Here is a 17,648-nt window from a genome sequence, read left to right on the forward strand (position 1 = left end):
TTTAAACGATTGTTTATAATAATGACAGAATCCTCTTAAAAAAGAAGTGTGAAATAAGCTGTTTTATATTAAGATATAATAATTATTTTGTTAACATACTTTGAAAAGATGCTGTATTCATATTTGTGTTATTTTCTTGTCAAATTTAAACTTTTTTTCAAATCAGATTTTACCATTTTGTGAATTGACGAACTCTTTCCGTGGGTTTGTGGATAAATTGGAGAATTGTCAAATTATTATCTGTTGACATTGCTTGTCAAAATACGTATATTCAAATTTTATTTATCAATATTGATTTTCAAAGTTAAATAATTTGTTGGTCAAGGTTATTAAAATTATTATTATTAAAGGTTTTTTGTTGTATATAAATTGCAGTTGGTCATGTGACAGCCACTCATTGTCAACATATTATAATTGGATCATCTTTCGATGTTTGCTACTTGACAATATTTGTCAAACTTGTTGACATCAGCTTCTTGTCAATATATTTTAATTGGACCATCTTTTGATGCTGGTTACTTGATAGTATGTGTCCAACTTGTTGACATCAGCTTCTTGTCAATATATTTTAATTGGACCATCTTTTGATGCTGATTACTTGACAATATTTGTCAAACTTGTTGACATCAGGTTATTGTCAATATATTTTAATTGGATGATCTTTTGATGCTGATTACTTGACAATATTTGTCAAACTTGTTGACATCAGCTCATTGTCAATATTTTTTAATTAGATGATCTTTTCATGTTGGTAATTTCAAAATATTTGTCAAACTCGTTGACAGCAGCTAATAATTAATATGTTCTTTATGAATGATCTTTTGACATTGGTTAATTGACAATATTTGTCAAACTTGTTGGTTGTTTTCAAGTATATATGCTTTGTATCTCACTGCAATTTGTTGCCATTTAAATTCTGAATGTTGATTCTTCATATTGATTGTGTTTCCATGTAATGAATAAATGTGAATAGGTTTTGCAGGATATATAAAGGTTGTAAAAGGGTTTCAAAGACTTTGTATATATATATCTTGGTAACTTATAGTGTCTATTTTTGCACTTCTTATTTCCAGGCTGACGTGTAGTTTTTGCAAGTGAAATCATATTCTATTGGGTCTAGAACTGCAGACATACACATTCTATGTCTTCAAAACCTCTTTTATATCCCACTCACATTATGCTGTTGTACACAGTTTTTTTTTCTGGCTTACATTGAAATTATTTTCACAAATTTATTTTTGATGAATCGCCAATCTGTAAAGCATAATGTAAGGTCATAATTTCTTTAGAAAATAAATGGAATTTTTTTGGCCAGATAGAATTGAAAGCAACACCTTTTGTGAAAAATATTTTTATACTAAAACACAGATTTTTTTATATGCCATGACCAAATGTCATATTTTTCAGAAAATTGAATGCTATATTTTTTGTCGACATTTCATGCATTATTAATCTATCATGTCCAGGTGATCAGAAATAATATCATTATCATAGCCTTATATTTTAAGATCTTTGATTGGTCGATATTAAGCTAGGCATTTGATTGACAGATGAGGATTTTTGAAACTTTTAAGGAGTGGCTATTTGAGATATATATTCAATGAAACGAGATATGGACTCATCTTTTCAAGTTATTGGTTAATCTAGTTCAATAGTTACCAATGATTGTCTTAAGGCTCTATAGGATTTCAGACATCCAGCAGAACTATAATGTGGTAATCAGAAGACAGAAACATGGAATAATGCTAAGTGCCTAAACTCAAACGTTCGCCATTTTTCTTTTCTATGCTATTATTAATTGTTTGTACTTTTCGAATTGTACTTGTAGTGTTGAAATAATGTTAATTGTTATTAAAAATTATGCTATTTTAATTGTAATAATTATGTTTCTATTGTGAGATAGATTGGGTTTACTTTATTCATAATTTGTGTAGCATCCGAAACAGCCTACAAGTAACCTTACTTAAAAGAACACCAGAAACATCCTTACTGGTCACTTTAATTAAGAAAACATCAAAAACATCACGACTGGTAACTTTACTTTATAAAACACCAAACTGGTAACCTTACTTAATAAAACACCCCGACTGGTAACCTTACTTTATAAAACATCCCTACTGGTAACCTTACTTTTTAAAATACCCCGACTGGTAACCTCACTTTATAAAATACCCCGTTTGGTAACCTTACTTTATAAAACACCCCGACTGGTAACCTCACTTTATAAAACATCCCTACTGGTGACCTTACTTTATAAAACACCCCGACTGGTAACCTAACTTTATAAAACACCCCGACTGGTAACCTTACTTTATAAAAAAATCCCGACTGGTAACCTCACTTTATAAAACACCCCGACTGGTAAACTTATTTTATAAAACACCCCGACTGGTAACCTCACTTTATAAAACACCCCGACTGGTAAACTTACTTTATAAAACACCCCGACTGGTAACCTCACTTTATAAAACACCCCGACTGGTAAACTTACTTTATAAAATACCCCGACTGGTAACCTTACTTTATAAAATACCCCGACTGCTAACCTTAATTTTTAAAACATCTGAAACATCCTGAATGGTAAACCGTGAGCATATTATGTGATTAGTTGAGTCATCAAACACTAATTTTTAGTGGAATTGGAGGAACCACAGACATCTGATATACATAAAATATTTAGACAATCTCTTTACAATCCCGTTAAAGAATATAATATTGAAATATATTTACTAGTACCCTTACTTTATAAAACATCTGAATTAAGCCGACAAGCAGCCTAACTTTACAGAGCATTGGAAAGAACCAGTAACCTCACTATAAAACCTATAAAACATCTGAATTATACCAGCAAGTAACCATACTTTAAGATCAGAAAGATCCTGATAATTAAGCATACTGTATAACACATCTGAATCATCCCGACAAGTAACCAAAAAAGAATACCTAAAAGATTTTGACATCGAACCTTACTTTATAGAACATTTGAGAAGTCTTGACAAATAACCTTACTTTAAAGAATAGAATATCTGAAAGATCTTGATAAATAACCTTACTTTATAGAACATATGAAAGATCTTGATAAGTAACCTTACTTTATAGAATATCTGAAAGATCTTGATAAGTAACCTTACTTTATAGAACATCTAATAGAACACTCAAGTAGCCTTACTCTAAAGAGCAGCTAAAAAATAGTGACTGGTAATTATTTGATCAGTGTTGCTTTCGAAGGCAACCGAAAGGGCATATATAATACTTGGAGTCGAGAATGGTCGGTTACTGAGCATATGAAGGTATTTGAGAAAGATCCTCGTTACTATACAAGGAACTTGAAAGAATCAAAGCACTCGTTTCATAAACAGTCGTTATAAATGTAGGAACCTGAAAGCATCGAGTATTTCTGATACTAATTTACAAAGTATTAGAAATAGTAATGTTAATTTACCAAGCATCAGAAAGAGTAGGCCGATAATAACGTTAATTTACAAAGCATCAGAAAGAGTATAGTAACGTTAATTTACGAAGTATCAGAAAGAGTATAGTAATGTTAATTTACAAAGCATCAGAAAGAGTAAAGTAATGTTAATTTACCAAGCACCAGAAAGAGTATAGTAACGTTAATTTACAAAGCATCAGAAATAGTATAGTAATGTTATCTTACAAGGCATCAGAGAGAGTATAGTAATGTTAACTTACCAAGCGCCAGATAGATTTAAGTAATGTTAGTTTACAAAGCCCCTGAAAGCGAAATGGTCTCGTAACATTAATGTACAATAGCATGAGAAAAATAACAGGTCGTAATGTCATTTTACATTGTGGCCAGTGTGTATAAATTTATAGGCATCTGAAAGAAGCATGAAATATCATTCTTTGCGGAAAGGACGCTGAAGTTTAATATATCAATATCATTCTATCCTCACTTGATCCGCCTTAACCCCACCTTCACTAGGTGTGAATGTTCGAGGAAGTGAGATGAGGAAGATAATTTGTAATGATTTGTATTGTCGTCATTAGTATTTCTGCCCAGCCCATAAATTATTGGATGGTTTATTGGACAGTTCGTCAAGTAAACAACAAGAAAGCATTGACATTATTACTCTTCTCGAAACCATTAATAGACATAATAAACAGAACTTGTTAGCTAATGATCCTCATCCCGAATACTATCGCGCTATTAGATCTGGCATAATTTCTTTTAAAAAAGAAGTGAAAGCCTCAGAACAATTTGCAAAAAAGTAATTTAAGGGAGGCACAGGCTATTCTTTCATGTAAAGTAATAACAATTTTGAAAGTGCCCCAACCCCCCTTTAGAAACGCCACTGTATCTCCTTTAGCTTAATGCAGGTTAGGGTGGGTTATAAGCGAGCCTTATCGTTTGGAAGGGGCAATATATGAAGCTTTGGATGTCATTGCTTATGTAGAAGTGAAATGAGAGAGGCGATATTCTAAAACAGGAACATTCGTTTCTACTACGCATTAGATGTGCAGTGACTAATCATTTGTTACTTGAAAGCTTTTAAATTTCAACTTTTGACTGTGGAGATTTTAATGTTTGTAAACAAATCAACGTAAAATTCCTATATCATGTTTAAAAATAGATTTGACAAGTAAAAATATAAACGAGTTTTTAAACACGGATTTGAGCAAATCTCAAAAATGACAGTGAACATGCTTAATTTTTAAAAATGAAATTAATGTGAAGCAAGTGAGGGTAAATTGAAATGGGCATAGATTAATGTTTTCTTCAATTATATTTGACAAATTTTGTTTTCCTTCACAGATGTTCGGAAATAAATTGCGTACGGTACAAGATAAACAATGAAATATGGATAAATAACGGGATAGGTAATTCTATTATGCACTGGCGAAGACCGTCGCAATTTTTACAATATTTAGCATGGAAGCGATCAGGGAAGGCAAAATTTATTGCTCCATAGAAAAGAGCTTAATTTTAACAACCCCTTGAGCCACATTTTGTTATTTTTAAGTGACACCTTTCAGCACGTTTGTACCTGAAAATAGAAAATAAATACATAGAATCTTGGAATTTCTTGAAAAAAAAATTACCATTCCCCTTTGATAATAAAGGTGATCCATGACAATCAAACGCCAAGAAAAATCTCCCGTACCGTCCTGCATTTAATATCAACTCACCTGAAGTCAATTTATTTTGAAGTTGACGTCAAAGTAATGAGCCTATGATGATTGACGTTCCTTCCAACCACGCGACAACTTCAGTTTTTAAACACAAATCAACTATTTTAAAACACAGGTTTTACCTTAAAATCTAGGGTTCAATAAGGAAACAGTGAAAAATACCTTGATGAGTTGACAACAAGATTTGGTGACCTGACATGACCCTTGGAGGAGGAATGTATTTTGAGGAGGGTTTGTGGTCACTTACAAACTATATAAAAACCAGACCGAGCAATATGCAAATCATTCTTTCAAAACGTTTTAAAGACTCTATTTCGAGAAAACTAAAGCAGACCTTTGTAGAAATTAAATCAAGGTAAGAAAAATTTCTACTTTTGTTTTTCATTTTTATATACATTGTACATTCATGAAAACTTTGGTTGTGAGTTTCAAGTATATTATTACTTGCTGTCTAAAGAATATAAGTCTAATTTGAATATTGAATATAGTATAGTATATTTTGGTCTAAAGTTCCCTTTGCTATCTTAGTACTTGACTCTCCAAAGTATACACTTAACAATATTTTATGAATCTCCGTCAATAATCATTTCAGACAAAAGAGTCTATAGTTACAGCGTCTCGGTTTGGATAATGCTTATTATTATCAATTCAATTAATGGTATAAATCTGATGTCCCAGATAGATAAAGAGGTGCTCTGAATATAATATACACATCCAGCTTAAATTAAACCATCATAATAAAAACATATTTTTTTTCAGATCAAAATGGTTTGCAAGTTATTTTTAGCCTTTTTGTTGGCACTTACAGTTTCAGTTTATTCTGATGAACACCAAAATGTACAATATGTAGCTCCAATCTCTTCTTACACAGGTTGGTACAGTTCTAAAGTTTTTTTTTTATCTAAGATTGTTTGGTTTAATGTACAGAATTAGTAAAGATACTTCCAAATATTATCTTGTACCTAAAACTTGTCTTAAACTTCATCTAAGAATTGCACATCCGTTTGGACATCCGGCAATGTTAGCGTATCCATTTCTTGCATAGTTTTTATATAGAACATATTCATCATTTCAGAATGTAAAAGTCTGTTGGACGTAGTCGTTGTCGTAGACGGATCAGACAGTATCGCAGCCGATGATTTCGTCACATTGAAGTTGGCTCTAGAATCACTTGTCTTGGATTTGAACGTACGACCTGATAACACCCGGTTTGGAGTTGTTCTCTACAGTTCCACCATTGCTGGTAAAATTGATATCAGTGGAAACGCTGGTCACATCATCCCAGGAATCAGAGCTTTGCCACACCCAAGAGATGGTACCAATACTGCTCTTGCTATTGCTGAAATGAACGACATGGTTGCTGCTCAGAGACGTCCGGGAGTTCCAGTCGTTGGTGTAGTCATTACTGATGGCATCTCTAAAGATCAGGCTGCAACTGCTCAACAAGCAGCTATAGCTAGAAACCAAGGAATCAACATGTTCGCTATTGGTGTTGGAATCAACGTAGATACCACTGAATTGAAATCCATTGCTTCTAATGATCAACAAGTCTTAACCACCGTCAACTTCAACCAACTTGGATCTCTTTTATCCAATTTCATACAAGTTGTCTGTCCAAGTAAGTTACTATCAAATTAACGTTGTACCTCATTGATTAAAGGCATGCTATCATTGACCTAAAGTGATGGAAAAGACATTCCGCAATCTTATGGTCATTTTAATATTTTGTTGAAAATCGCTTAGTCTTAAATGAAGTATAATTCTTTATTACCCTGAAAATGTCTCCTAATACCTAAGCTGTAGTCTCTAATTTAATTTAAAACGCTTCTTTTTCTATCTATAGCTACCACAACTTCAACAACCACTACGACCACCACGACCACCACACCAGCTCCAACAACATCCACAACCGTACCAACAACCACCACCACAGTCAAACCAGACCCATGCGCCAATTGCAAGATGTCCAATGGTATCGGATTCAATCCTCATCCTACTGACTGCGATAAATACTTCCAATGTGAATTTAGTTTAGAAGGTTTGGTCAATTCTGTTCTTCGTCAGTGTGGACAAGGATTATTCTGGGATCAAGATCTCTTAACCTGTAACTACCCTGCAGCTGTTCAATGTCGTGCCGGTAAGTTAAAAAATCTTTAAATTTAAATAGCTTTTGCTGTAATTAGCTGACAAAGATTGGTTTTTACTTAGCCGGTGTTGTAGACAACACAGCACCGTCTTCCAATTAATTAGTGAATGAATAACAGTTCAAGTTATCCATAATGCGTCAAACGTGTATTTCTATCTTTTAGACCCATGTCAAAACTACCACATCTCAAGCTACAAAAAGGCTGGTAACTGTCGTGAATATTACTCCTGCTCTAATGGTACTTCCATGCCAGAATGTTGCAAGAAAGGATTTGCCTATGTATCTGGTCAATGTGTTCCAAGCTACAACTGTAATGCTCACTGCAAAGGAGATTTTATCAACCCATGTAAGTTTCTAGCAGCATTGCATTTTAACTGATTTATTGTACCTTGCTTGGTTTATTTCTTATAATGATTAGTTTTCCCTTCTTTAATTATTGTTCCCGTCTTCATTAGCCCACATGATGCAGAGAAGAATGACGTAAAACTCCATTCATTTCATTTCAGTTAATTATTGTTCTATACTGTGGTAACTGGTCAGGGCATTTAATATTTCATTTATATTCGTCAATCCAAATAGGATTAATATAACATAACTCAAACATCGTCAAAGAAAATTAAGGCTTGTTTTCTAAGGAAACTATTGATATTTTCAGATTGTGAAATGAGAGCAGTAAGTGATGATATCAGCTCATATGAACAATTTGTCAGGGGTGTAGGTTGGGTCAGAAAACCATGTGCACCAGGAAGTGCTTTCAGTCCAGTTGAATGTAGTTGTACCGTCGCTATTGATCCATTACCAATTAATGCTGGTGGTAAGTGATCTTTTTATCACATCAAAGTGACAATGTAGCCACAGCAAGCACCCCTTCCGGTTCCTATACAGGAGTGTGTTCGGCACATTAAGTTGTTTCCAAAAAGGTAGTAAAAAAAATATTTCTGAATTGGCATGAGTGGAAAAGCATGCAGCACCTCATTTTCTTCTTATATTTCCAACCAAATTGAAGGTCTTTTAAAAATTCTTAATAATGCAAGATGATAATATGATGATATTTGTTTTGCTTTTAGAATGTAAAGCAGAGGTCTATATTCCTTTCGATGATGATGTAGCTATCGACAAATCTGGCAACGGAAATTACGTAGAAAATGAAGGTGTTTTCGTTATTGGAGGCAAAGGTTACTTCAATGGTACCAGTGGATTGAGAATTCCAAGATTCTCCAACATTGAATTTGGATCTAAGGTTGTAATCACCATGAGATACAAGGCAGAAAGTATCTATGGATCACAGGGTCTTATATCTAATGGAGATTGTGGTAAACCCGGGTCTCTTCTCGTTGCCATTGACAACACCAACACCCTATTTGGACTGCAGACGGTTTCTGGTACTGCTGGTATTGTAACCATTCCTAGTGCTGTAAGTTTCTTCTGCAGTAGATCAATGAATTAATGTAATCCTAAACCACTGGTCTGGCATTGCAGCCATTAAGTCCCAAACATCGTGGGCTGTAAGAAGTCCTCTATTTGTGATAAAAACGGATGGCTTTATTTTCTTACTATGGTCACAAAGAATTTTTAACCCAGTATTTAATGATTGTCAATTTGATGTTTTCAGAATGGTTGGAATGAGATCATCTATCAGGTTGAAGGTGACGTATTAACAGGAAGTGTTAATGGTAATTCTGCACACAAGACCATTGATGGTAAGAATTAATCATATCTTTGTTAATTTTGATAACAACCATTTGCAATACAAAAAAGGGTTTGGTAAACTCATTGAGTTCGTGTTAAGCACGACCAATGTTTCTTTAAAGTTTTATCATATACTGCATAGTTTTTTTTAACAAATATTGACCATTTTTATTTCGTGTAGGTGCCGTGAAGAGAAGTCAATGTGCTCTTCAAGTAGGACGTGCCACTCATCTCTCAAACTTCAGAGGATACGTCGATGAGGTAAGGACTTTTTTTCAAAATTGGGCAAGTTTAGATTCATGTGTCGGCGTTAGTCATATCATTTTGCATTTGGTTTGTAGCATAACATTAAAGGAATACATTAGCCCCTTTCAAATCTTTGTTACATGTGTTACAGGGGTGTTAAGTGGGCACTATTCCGATTTCCCACTGACTTCCGTGGTTCCTGTAATTGCAGAAATACTTCTACGTCATTATTGCACATTGAAAGAAGTATTTTCGCCTAAAAAGGACAGAAAACCTAGATGCGTCTATGCATATATGTTTTGCAAACAACACACCAAAAAACTGTCTTAACATAAGAAATTTTGGATAATTGTTTATTTCCGGCTATTGAAACAATGTGATTTTGCTAAGTTCTGTATCTGATATAACTAACTTTTTTTTCCATTCCAGCTGACAGTTTATCTCTGTTAAAATCCACCATTCAGAAGTACAGACCATAAATCACTGATTATGTCCCCTTATATCTATAATATTGTAAATTAGAGCTTCCATTTTCGGTTACAGTCAGTATCCCTTTTCGATTCAAATTAATATCAATGAAGCATCCAATCAGTTATATTTATCATGAATCAGTTTTTCAAATTCGTTATATTAAATTAAAATTTCGAAGCTCGCCCATAATCAGTGATTATCATAAAATACCAAATATATAAGTAATTGTGATATGTTTGTACATAATGAAATGTCTCTATGTGATACAGTTAGATATTTAATTTAAATGTTTGTCAAAGTTTTATTTATGTATTTATATATTATTGTAAAATAACGATATTAATGAACATCCTATCGATACTTCCCCAAGTGCATCTTTTGATTAAATTGTAAACCTAACTGTATTTGAGTTTTAATTCCATCAAGCATTATTATATCGTTTTTTTTTCCATTCCGACTAGCCGATCTTCTAGACGTTTTTTTAGGAGGGTGGGGGGGAGGGGGGAGGGGGGTCTGTATACGCGTAAATCTTTAATCAAGTCAAATCGTTGATTTTGACAGACGCCTTTCTCATGATTCAATGTGTAGAATCAAGGTCTAATCTGCAGATCTATAGATGCTCCGTTCTTTGACTGGGGATACTTACACCTACCGTTCTTAATACCAAGTATCAGATTAAGAACAAAATGAGGACAAAATGAGTGGGAGAAATGGGGAAACAATTAGTATATGTATTTAAAGATTGATTTCACTAGCAAGAACCACAATCCTAACAAGTCAATCTCGCTGCGATAGTCAATACGTATAGATCTACATTTAAATCAGATTGAATCAAAGTTTTCCTTAATTCAAGATTGATTTTTAGGTATTTAATTGATAATGTTTAAATGGTTCAATATTTCTAAAAGAGGCAATCCTTACAGCATGGTAAGTGAACCGTGTTGATTATAAATTCTTGTACTTTTAATGGAATCAATGGATATATTGAAGTACATGATATGCCACTAAAAACTGAACTAAGATACTTCTTTGATTTCATCAACATCCATACGCTGTACTTTACCAATAATTGTCCGATAAGGCCAACCATTCAAATAGAAAATAGAACACGGACAACAGCGATTTGCCAGTAGTAGGTGCGCCGAGGTCGATTGTATATAAAGCTATTACGAACTTCGTTTTATACCTTGACTGCAATAGCAACCTTTCCTGTATCACGGAATGCAACAACTTGATTGGATTAAAGTTCAGCGAAAACAGCCAATCATAGCCAGACAGACATTGTGGCTTATTGTATACCATAACTGTATGTTGAGGACTCTGATTGGTTGTATTCTCTAAAACACAATCTCTGCATCTATAAACTTCCGTGATACACAAAGGTAGCTATTGCAGTCAAGGTATAAGCCAAAGTTTGTAATAGCTTGATATTGTGAAGATGCTCAGACGCTAGCAGGATGCTCTATTCTGCTAGTATTAGTAGCAAGGTCGATCTTTCAATTTCAAGACGGATCCACAATTCATGCATTTATATAATTCTGTCTGGCTTTTGTAATCAATGGTATTGGTAAATCAATTTAAAATAGCAAAGAAGTAATAATCAATGCAATTTTCTATACAACAGCATTTAAAAAATTCTTGAAATATATCTAGTTTCCTGTTACACTTACTAAGAATTCATGTTTTGTGGAACATTACATGTGGATAATTACATGCAGGACAAGTCACTTTGGTTCACCGTCAGTCATTGACACAAAGACATTTTCTAATTTCTTTATGTGTTTCGGAGACACCGATAGAAACAACTTACACCAATTCAATTTCCAAGCAGACGTCTGCTTCCTACAATTCCACTAACACTAACTAACTGTTTTATGAATGGTGCAAATTGATGCTATCAGTGTCCCAGATACACATATCTTTTTCTTATATAGATAACCTCTTTACAATGCCTTTAAGACTTAAAGTTCCTATCGGCTTCCGCAGCTCTTATTAAATTCATGTTTGTAGCATAGTAAGTATATAAAAGGTTAACACAATATAAAATGGTGCACAACTTATTAAATTATTTGACAAATGTGGTCCCAATGTCAGCTATGACTCCATATGAGGGCACTAATTCATGAAAAATATTAAGACCTTTACTGTAGAGGGCAGCATAATACCAGTAGCTTTAATCCTCTGATAGCCTCCGACTTCTCCGACAGCCGACAAAGAGGGTTCTCAGAATCCAGCGGAGCATATGTTAAAAATACTTACCGAGGTGTAGAGCCCCAACTCATCTAGCTGATCCACTGAATAAATATCTAGCCTACTAGAACTTAATAACTAAAGATGTCCACATAGCTTGGCTTACCAAATTGTCATTGCACGATAGCAGCAATATTTAATCACAGATGTGCAAAATTCCATTTTGATAAAAAATAAAGCATACAAAATGTTCCTAACCTTCAGTGAGGCTCATATTGAATATGACATCACACATTGGATCATGGAATTTCTGACCGCTTTTGAAAGATTGACTGAACTAATATTTACCTATATTACAGATCAAGCAAATGCAGATAATAAGAGACAGGGCTGTAATCGGGGCAATTTTTATTAGCCGAACGTAGCAAGGCGAAAACTATTTGGGTGAGTAGTCTGGGTAGACTTCAAAAGGTATCCGTCATTTCTGTAGACATCATATTATATTCATTAGTTTTTAAACAAAATTTCTTTATTATTCATTTTTTTGTCAAATTCGCTACGGAAATGAAATGAAATGAATGGAGTTTTACGTCCTACTTTTCTGCACCATGTGGGCTTATGAAGACGGGCAACGCCATGTAGGGTGCAATGAGGGAAATTTTGCCAGAACAGTGGCATTAGCCTGCTCTTTTTCGATTTCCAACTATCGAGGAATCTTTGTGCCTGTAGCACACGGGTCATCGGTTTATTGTTCCATCCGAACGACTAGACGCCTTTTCCATGTCAGCCCCTCGTACCTGCATCACTGACAGGGGAATTCGCTACGGGGCACTTGTCTCATTTGCATATATGTAGTCGTCCCGTAAGAAAAATTCCTATTTCATTTTTCAGAAATGTAGTCATCCCCAGATATACGATACTAAAATCTAACACGGATGTTCAATGCTACAGAGAACTAGGCTCAGAAACATGGTGGTCAGAAGGTTGGTTGGCTGATAGATGACAAATTATCGCGAACTAGGTAGTTGTTGGTGGTCAGAAGACTGTTAAATATGTCTTTATAAGTCTTTAGCAGTCATGACCAGAAACTATTGTTTAGAAGGGATTACGTGGTTTAAACCTTTCCTTTGTTCATTCAAAACACGAAGAAATAAAACTCCTTTTAATTCAAATTTAATTTTTAATCCTTTAATGGAACATCATAGAATGGAATTATTGAAAATAATAACTTATATCAAAATAATATTTTCATCGTGTAAGCTAATCAAGACTTTTATCCTACACTAAGTTATCCAAAGCCAAGGTATTAAAGGGGCATTATGTAAAATTTTCATTATCAAAAACGTTGCAGAATGCCCCTTTAAAGTGTAATGTCACTTGATCACCAGCAGAGTACTCAGACTATTGGTGTGAAAAACCATTAATAGCTACGAAGATCTCAAGTTTGGGTGAGAGAACCTCCGTTTCTCAATCTATGTAGCCGTTCTGTTGATTATCAAGGCACACTTTTGCTGTTGGTGTTGAAAGTGAAAACCGATACAATCCATTGCTCGAGAACACAATCTAGCACATTCTATATCTCTCACCATTTGGTAGTATGCAGTTATAGATTCCCATTGAAATGAGTAGTTAATATAAGAATTAAATACTTTCTGAATGACGTCTTCTTTACAATCTGTAACAGATAAATGACAAATAACTAAATACTAACACACTACATCATTTTTGAATTTACACTGATTAGAATAAAATAGACATTCTGCTTTGTTCTATTGGTTATATACTGTACATTTTGTTATACATATAATATACCGAACCGAGTATTTTGTCATATACAGTACAGAACATTTTGTACAGAGCATTTTGTTATCAACTGTAAAGAACACTTTGTAATATACTGTACAGAGTCATTTTGTACAGAGTATTTTGTTATATACCGTACAGAGTACTTTGTTATATACTGTACAGGGTCAATTTGTACAGAATATTTTGTTATATACTGTACAGAGTATTTTGTTATATACTGTACAGGGTCATTTTGTACAGAGTATTTTGTAATATACTTTACAGAGTACTTTGTTATTTATTGTATCCATTGTACAAAATAGTTTTTACAGAGTATTTTGTCATATACTGTACAGAGTACTTTGTTATATACTGTGCAGGGTCATTTTATACAGAGTAATTATACTGTAGAGAGTATTTTGTTACAAAGTCTGTACAGAACAGTTTGTAATGTATACGATGTACTGAGGTAAGCAATATTGAGGATAACACGGTTATGTCCTTGCAGGTATCATCTCATGTAATTAAAATTTCTACACCCGGTTCAATGTCTTAGACTTACCTTTAACATGCGCCGATATCGTGGAGTCAGAAATAGATTTTTCTGCAAATATAAGATTCTGGAATGCGATGGTGGCTATATATAAGCTCAATTTAATACAAAAAAGAAAAAAGTCGTGGTTGTCTACAAAAACAATAGGCCTACGCTTCAAATATAGCTTATTGTGTGATGCTTTATTTCGAAATGAAAAATGTTTATTTTTCAAACTGTTTTTCTACATTAAATTGAATCTTACCTATTGTACTGCATTCATCTTGAATAATTGCTTCGTCACCGACTAAGATGGTAACATTATCAGCTTTAGTACTAGTTTCCGACATATCTCCACTTCCAGATCCCGAGAGCTCTTTGTCATCCCAGATCGTAGTCGGTGTCGTAGTTTCTGTATATCGAGAACTTAATTCCGTCGTTCTATCGAATGGTGATGTGTCAGAGGCTCCTAAAGTCGTAAAGGGTGTTGTGGTATAACTACTCATGGGTCCGTTAATATAAGTAATTGTGTAGCTGGGTTGTGGTGTAGGGTAAGTACTACCTGGCCCTGTCGCTGGGTCAGGTGATGATGAAGAGTCATTGGAACCTGATAACCTTACCTCCATGATCAATACGGCAACAAGATAAAGGTACATCATACTGACACCTAGAATAAAAATTACGTTACTTTATAATTTCACTGAAAAACCCATAAAAGTAATATATCTTCTAATGCAGTGGACCAGAACTACAAAAATGAAACAATTTCATACATGCAACAAATGCAGTCAATTCTTCTGGTTCCAAAGACTGGTATTGTCTTACAGATGTTTCGATGATTATGTTGGTACAATGTAGTAAGTGAAACAGAATTCTTTCACTGTTCTCCAACCTGCTTTAGTAAAGTACATTTCAATGAATTCAATCTTAAATTGTATCATATTCTGACCTTCGAAGAATAAATAAATGAGTCCAAAAAAAAAAATCTCAGTCCAGATTTTCATAAAAGTCCTTTGAGTCTTGGCTCGTGAAACAATATCTTCAAAGTGTTTCTCAGAATTTATGAAAATAAAATAACCACTCACCTTGATGGTTACATTGTAAAGATATGGTCAAACTTGAAGAGTTGAGAGCCTTATGGTCACTTAACATATAGATAATTAATGAGTGATCAGAGATCAGTGTCCGACAGTTAATCATTCTGTTGGTCAGATCTGGCTACTATACCACATAAACACCATGTGTCAAACGAAATTGTGTAGCTTGAAGAATGGACTTCATCTGCAGCCCACGATCGCAAGACCCCAAGTTAGGTTAATTTTAACATGATTATGAAAAGCCACGAATGATGATTGAATATCTGTGATGAAATGCTGACGGCAAATCATCCCAACCCACAACCATGTTTTTGAATTGGACAGCGATCATTGAGCCCAATCATTGGCATTGACACAAAAGGGTTAATTACTTGAATCGTCTTAATTCTATTCATTATGATATTATAGATGGAACTATAGCATGTCTGAATGAACATTCAATTCCCAGATGGTATTGATATGGATTAACTACCCCAAAAGAAGAAAAATCAACGGACTCATGAAATGATCATCAAAAGCGCAAAACTCATATCAAGACCGATGGTGCAAACTGATTTTAAATTTGCAAACACTTCATCACATGTTCACGATAATGGTCAATAAAATTATTTGTCAACAACTTCTTAATGTCACTGTTTACCATTTTTAGACGACTATATAATATATAAAATACTCTTAACATTCAAGCATTTGGGGTAACGATTATAATGACCTGCATATTGTGAAAACAGTATTGCTTGGATTCAGAAAAAAACAATTGCAAATTAAAAACGGAATTCGAACCCAGAAAAGGCATAATTGTTTATGTAACTTAATTATTTGAAGTGGGATGGGACGAAACGAAGGGGTGGGTAAGGGTCGAAATGTGAAAAGGGCGAATTTGGGTTAGGGCTATATGGGAAAGGGTCAAAAATAATAAGGAGCGAATGATTTAGGGGCTATGTGGAAAGACACCGGTATATTTTCTTTCTACGATTATTTTATGTAAATTCCAACTGAAAAACTGTATTGATGACTGCAAGAAATGGTGAGAACCAGGAATAACATAATATGCAATGACGGCTTTGATAAAGTTCTCAAACTTGAAAAACAGTGAACTTTTCATGACTTTCTTGTTTTGTGAGAGTTCTTGATGACACTTAAAGAGTTATCTAATGTAAAATTCGACAATTTGATTTCGTATGAATACAAGCAACGTCCGAGACTATGTATCACATATTTCTTCTGCGGTTCAGTTTAGATGGTGAACTTCGTATCAGGGACCAAGCCGTTTAATTTTCATCAGGTTGTGTGATTTTAAGGGGCCAATCAAAATGCGTGCGCGTTGCAATTTTTCGATTTGTTTTGTAAACGCATGCACAAACCTTGTGAATAATATATGAGACAGGACGAACCCCTGAATAGCTCTTTGAACTATTGATTTAATGTCGTGACAAATCTAAAGTGATGATGCACAATTAGAGTTTTCTATAGAAATTTTATAATTATATTTTCACTTTCGAAAGCAGAACAGAATCTGTACCTGTCATACAATACATAAAAATAATCAATTAATCGTTGTTAAAAAAAAGTCTCAGCCACGATTTCCAATTATCAGTTGGGTTTTCATATAATAAAGATTCGGATTTATTTCCGTTCATAATCAGAACACATTCAACTGTTTTTATACTAAATCCACCGCAACTCACTTCAACTGAACAAAACAGAGCACATTCGATGCTATTTCTTACTTCGTTAATATTTTTTACCGTCCCATTATGGTAAAAAGAAAATCCAGGTTCGAGTCGATACTGCCAATGTAACAGGTTTCCTGCAAATAAAAATATCAAAATCTATTGTGTGCTTATCATGACTAAAATGGTTTATAATGAAATGCTCGAGCATAGTCAAATGAAATTAAATGGAGTTTTACGCCGCATCTTTGCTCTAAAATTGTAATCACTTAGATTGTATGAACCGCCAACATTATTGGACATTATTTTGGTATCTTTTAAATATTGATGATATCTAATAATGGTTGATATTTTATAATAGATGTTTAATACCTCATAAAAGGTTGTTTGATAATATGATGGATGTGTGTATTAAATATTAAGAGGTTCTATAATATCTGATTAAAGGTTGTTTCATATTTTGTCATAGATATTTGATATCTAAGAAATGGTCGTTTCATTTTATAATGGATGTTTGATATCTAAGAGTAGGTTGTTTGATATTTTGTAATTGATGTTTGATATCTAATAGAAGGTTGTTTGATATTTTGTAATTGATGTTTGATATCTAATAAACTTTTCTTTGATATTTAATAATGGATGTTTGATATCTAATTAAAGGTTGT

General features: G+C 33.7%; 2 protein-coding genes across 2 annotated transcripts; one reads left to right on the top strand and one right to left on the bottom strand.

The window, feature by feature from the left end:
* Positions 1-2,133: 2,133 nt before the first annotated feature.
* LOTGIDRAFT_103616 (hypothetical protein) lies at positions 2,134-2,539 on the bottom strand (the record flags this gene model as incomplete). Its single annotated transcript, XM_009053243.1, has 2 exons — positions 2,134-2,305; positions 2,337-2,539. Coding segments are annotated over 2 exons (375 nt in total), but the record flags the coding sequence as incomplete, so codon positions are not given.
* A 2,916-nt stretch (positions 2,540-5,455) lies between these two features.
* On the top strand, positions 5,456-10,109 carry LOTGIDRAFT_228264 (hypothetical protein). Its single transcript, XM_009053244.1, has 10 exons — positions 5,456-5,509; positions 5,914-6,025; positions 6,230-6,772; positions 6,998-7,291; positions 7,464-7,646; positions 7,956-8,114; positions 8,368-8,714; positions 8,913-9,000; positions 9,171-9,250; positions 9,665-10,109. Exons 2-10 carry the CDS (start codon positions 5,920-5,922, stop codon positions 9,683-9,685), a joined length of 1,821 nt encoding a protein of 606 aa, XP_009051492.1. The 5' UTR covers positions 5,456-5,509; positions 5,914-5,919; the 3' UTR covers positions 9,686-10,109.
* The last annotated feature ends 7,539 nt before the right edge of the window (positions 10,110-17,648 follow it).

This window comes from Lottia gigantea, assembly GCF_000327385.1.
Source record: "Lottia gigantea unplaced genomic scaffold LOTGIsca_2, whole genome shotgun sequence".
NCBI classification, from domain to species: domain Eukaryota; kingdom Metazoa; phylum Mollusca; class Gastropoda; family Lottiidae; genus Lottia; species Lottia gigantea.

Bases quoted from the DNA above. Each gene is read 5' to 3' on its own strand.
- LOTGIDRAFT_228264 (XM_009053244.1), top strand. From the start codon at position 5,920: ATGGTTTGCAAGTTATTTTTAGCCTTTTTGTTGGCACTTACAGTTTCA. The intron at 6,026-6,229 runs GTTGGTACAGTT...TCATCATTTCAG, and splicing joins TCCAATCTCTTCTTACACAG to AATGTAAAAGTCTGTTGGAC. The intron at 8,115-8,367 runs GTAAGTGATCTT...TTTTGCTTTTAG, and splicing joins ATTACCAATTAATGCTGGTG to AATGTAAAGCAGAGGTCTAT.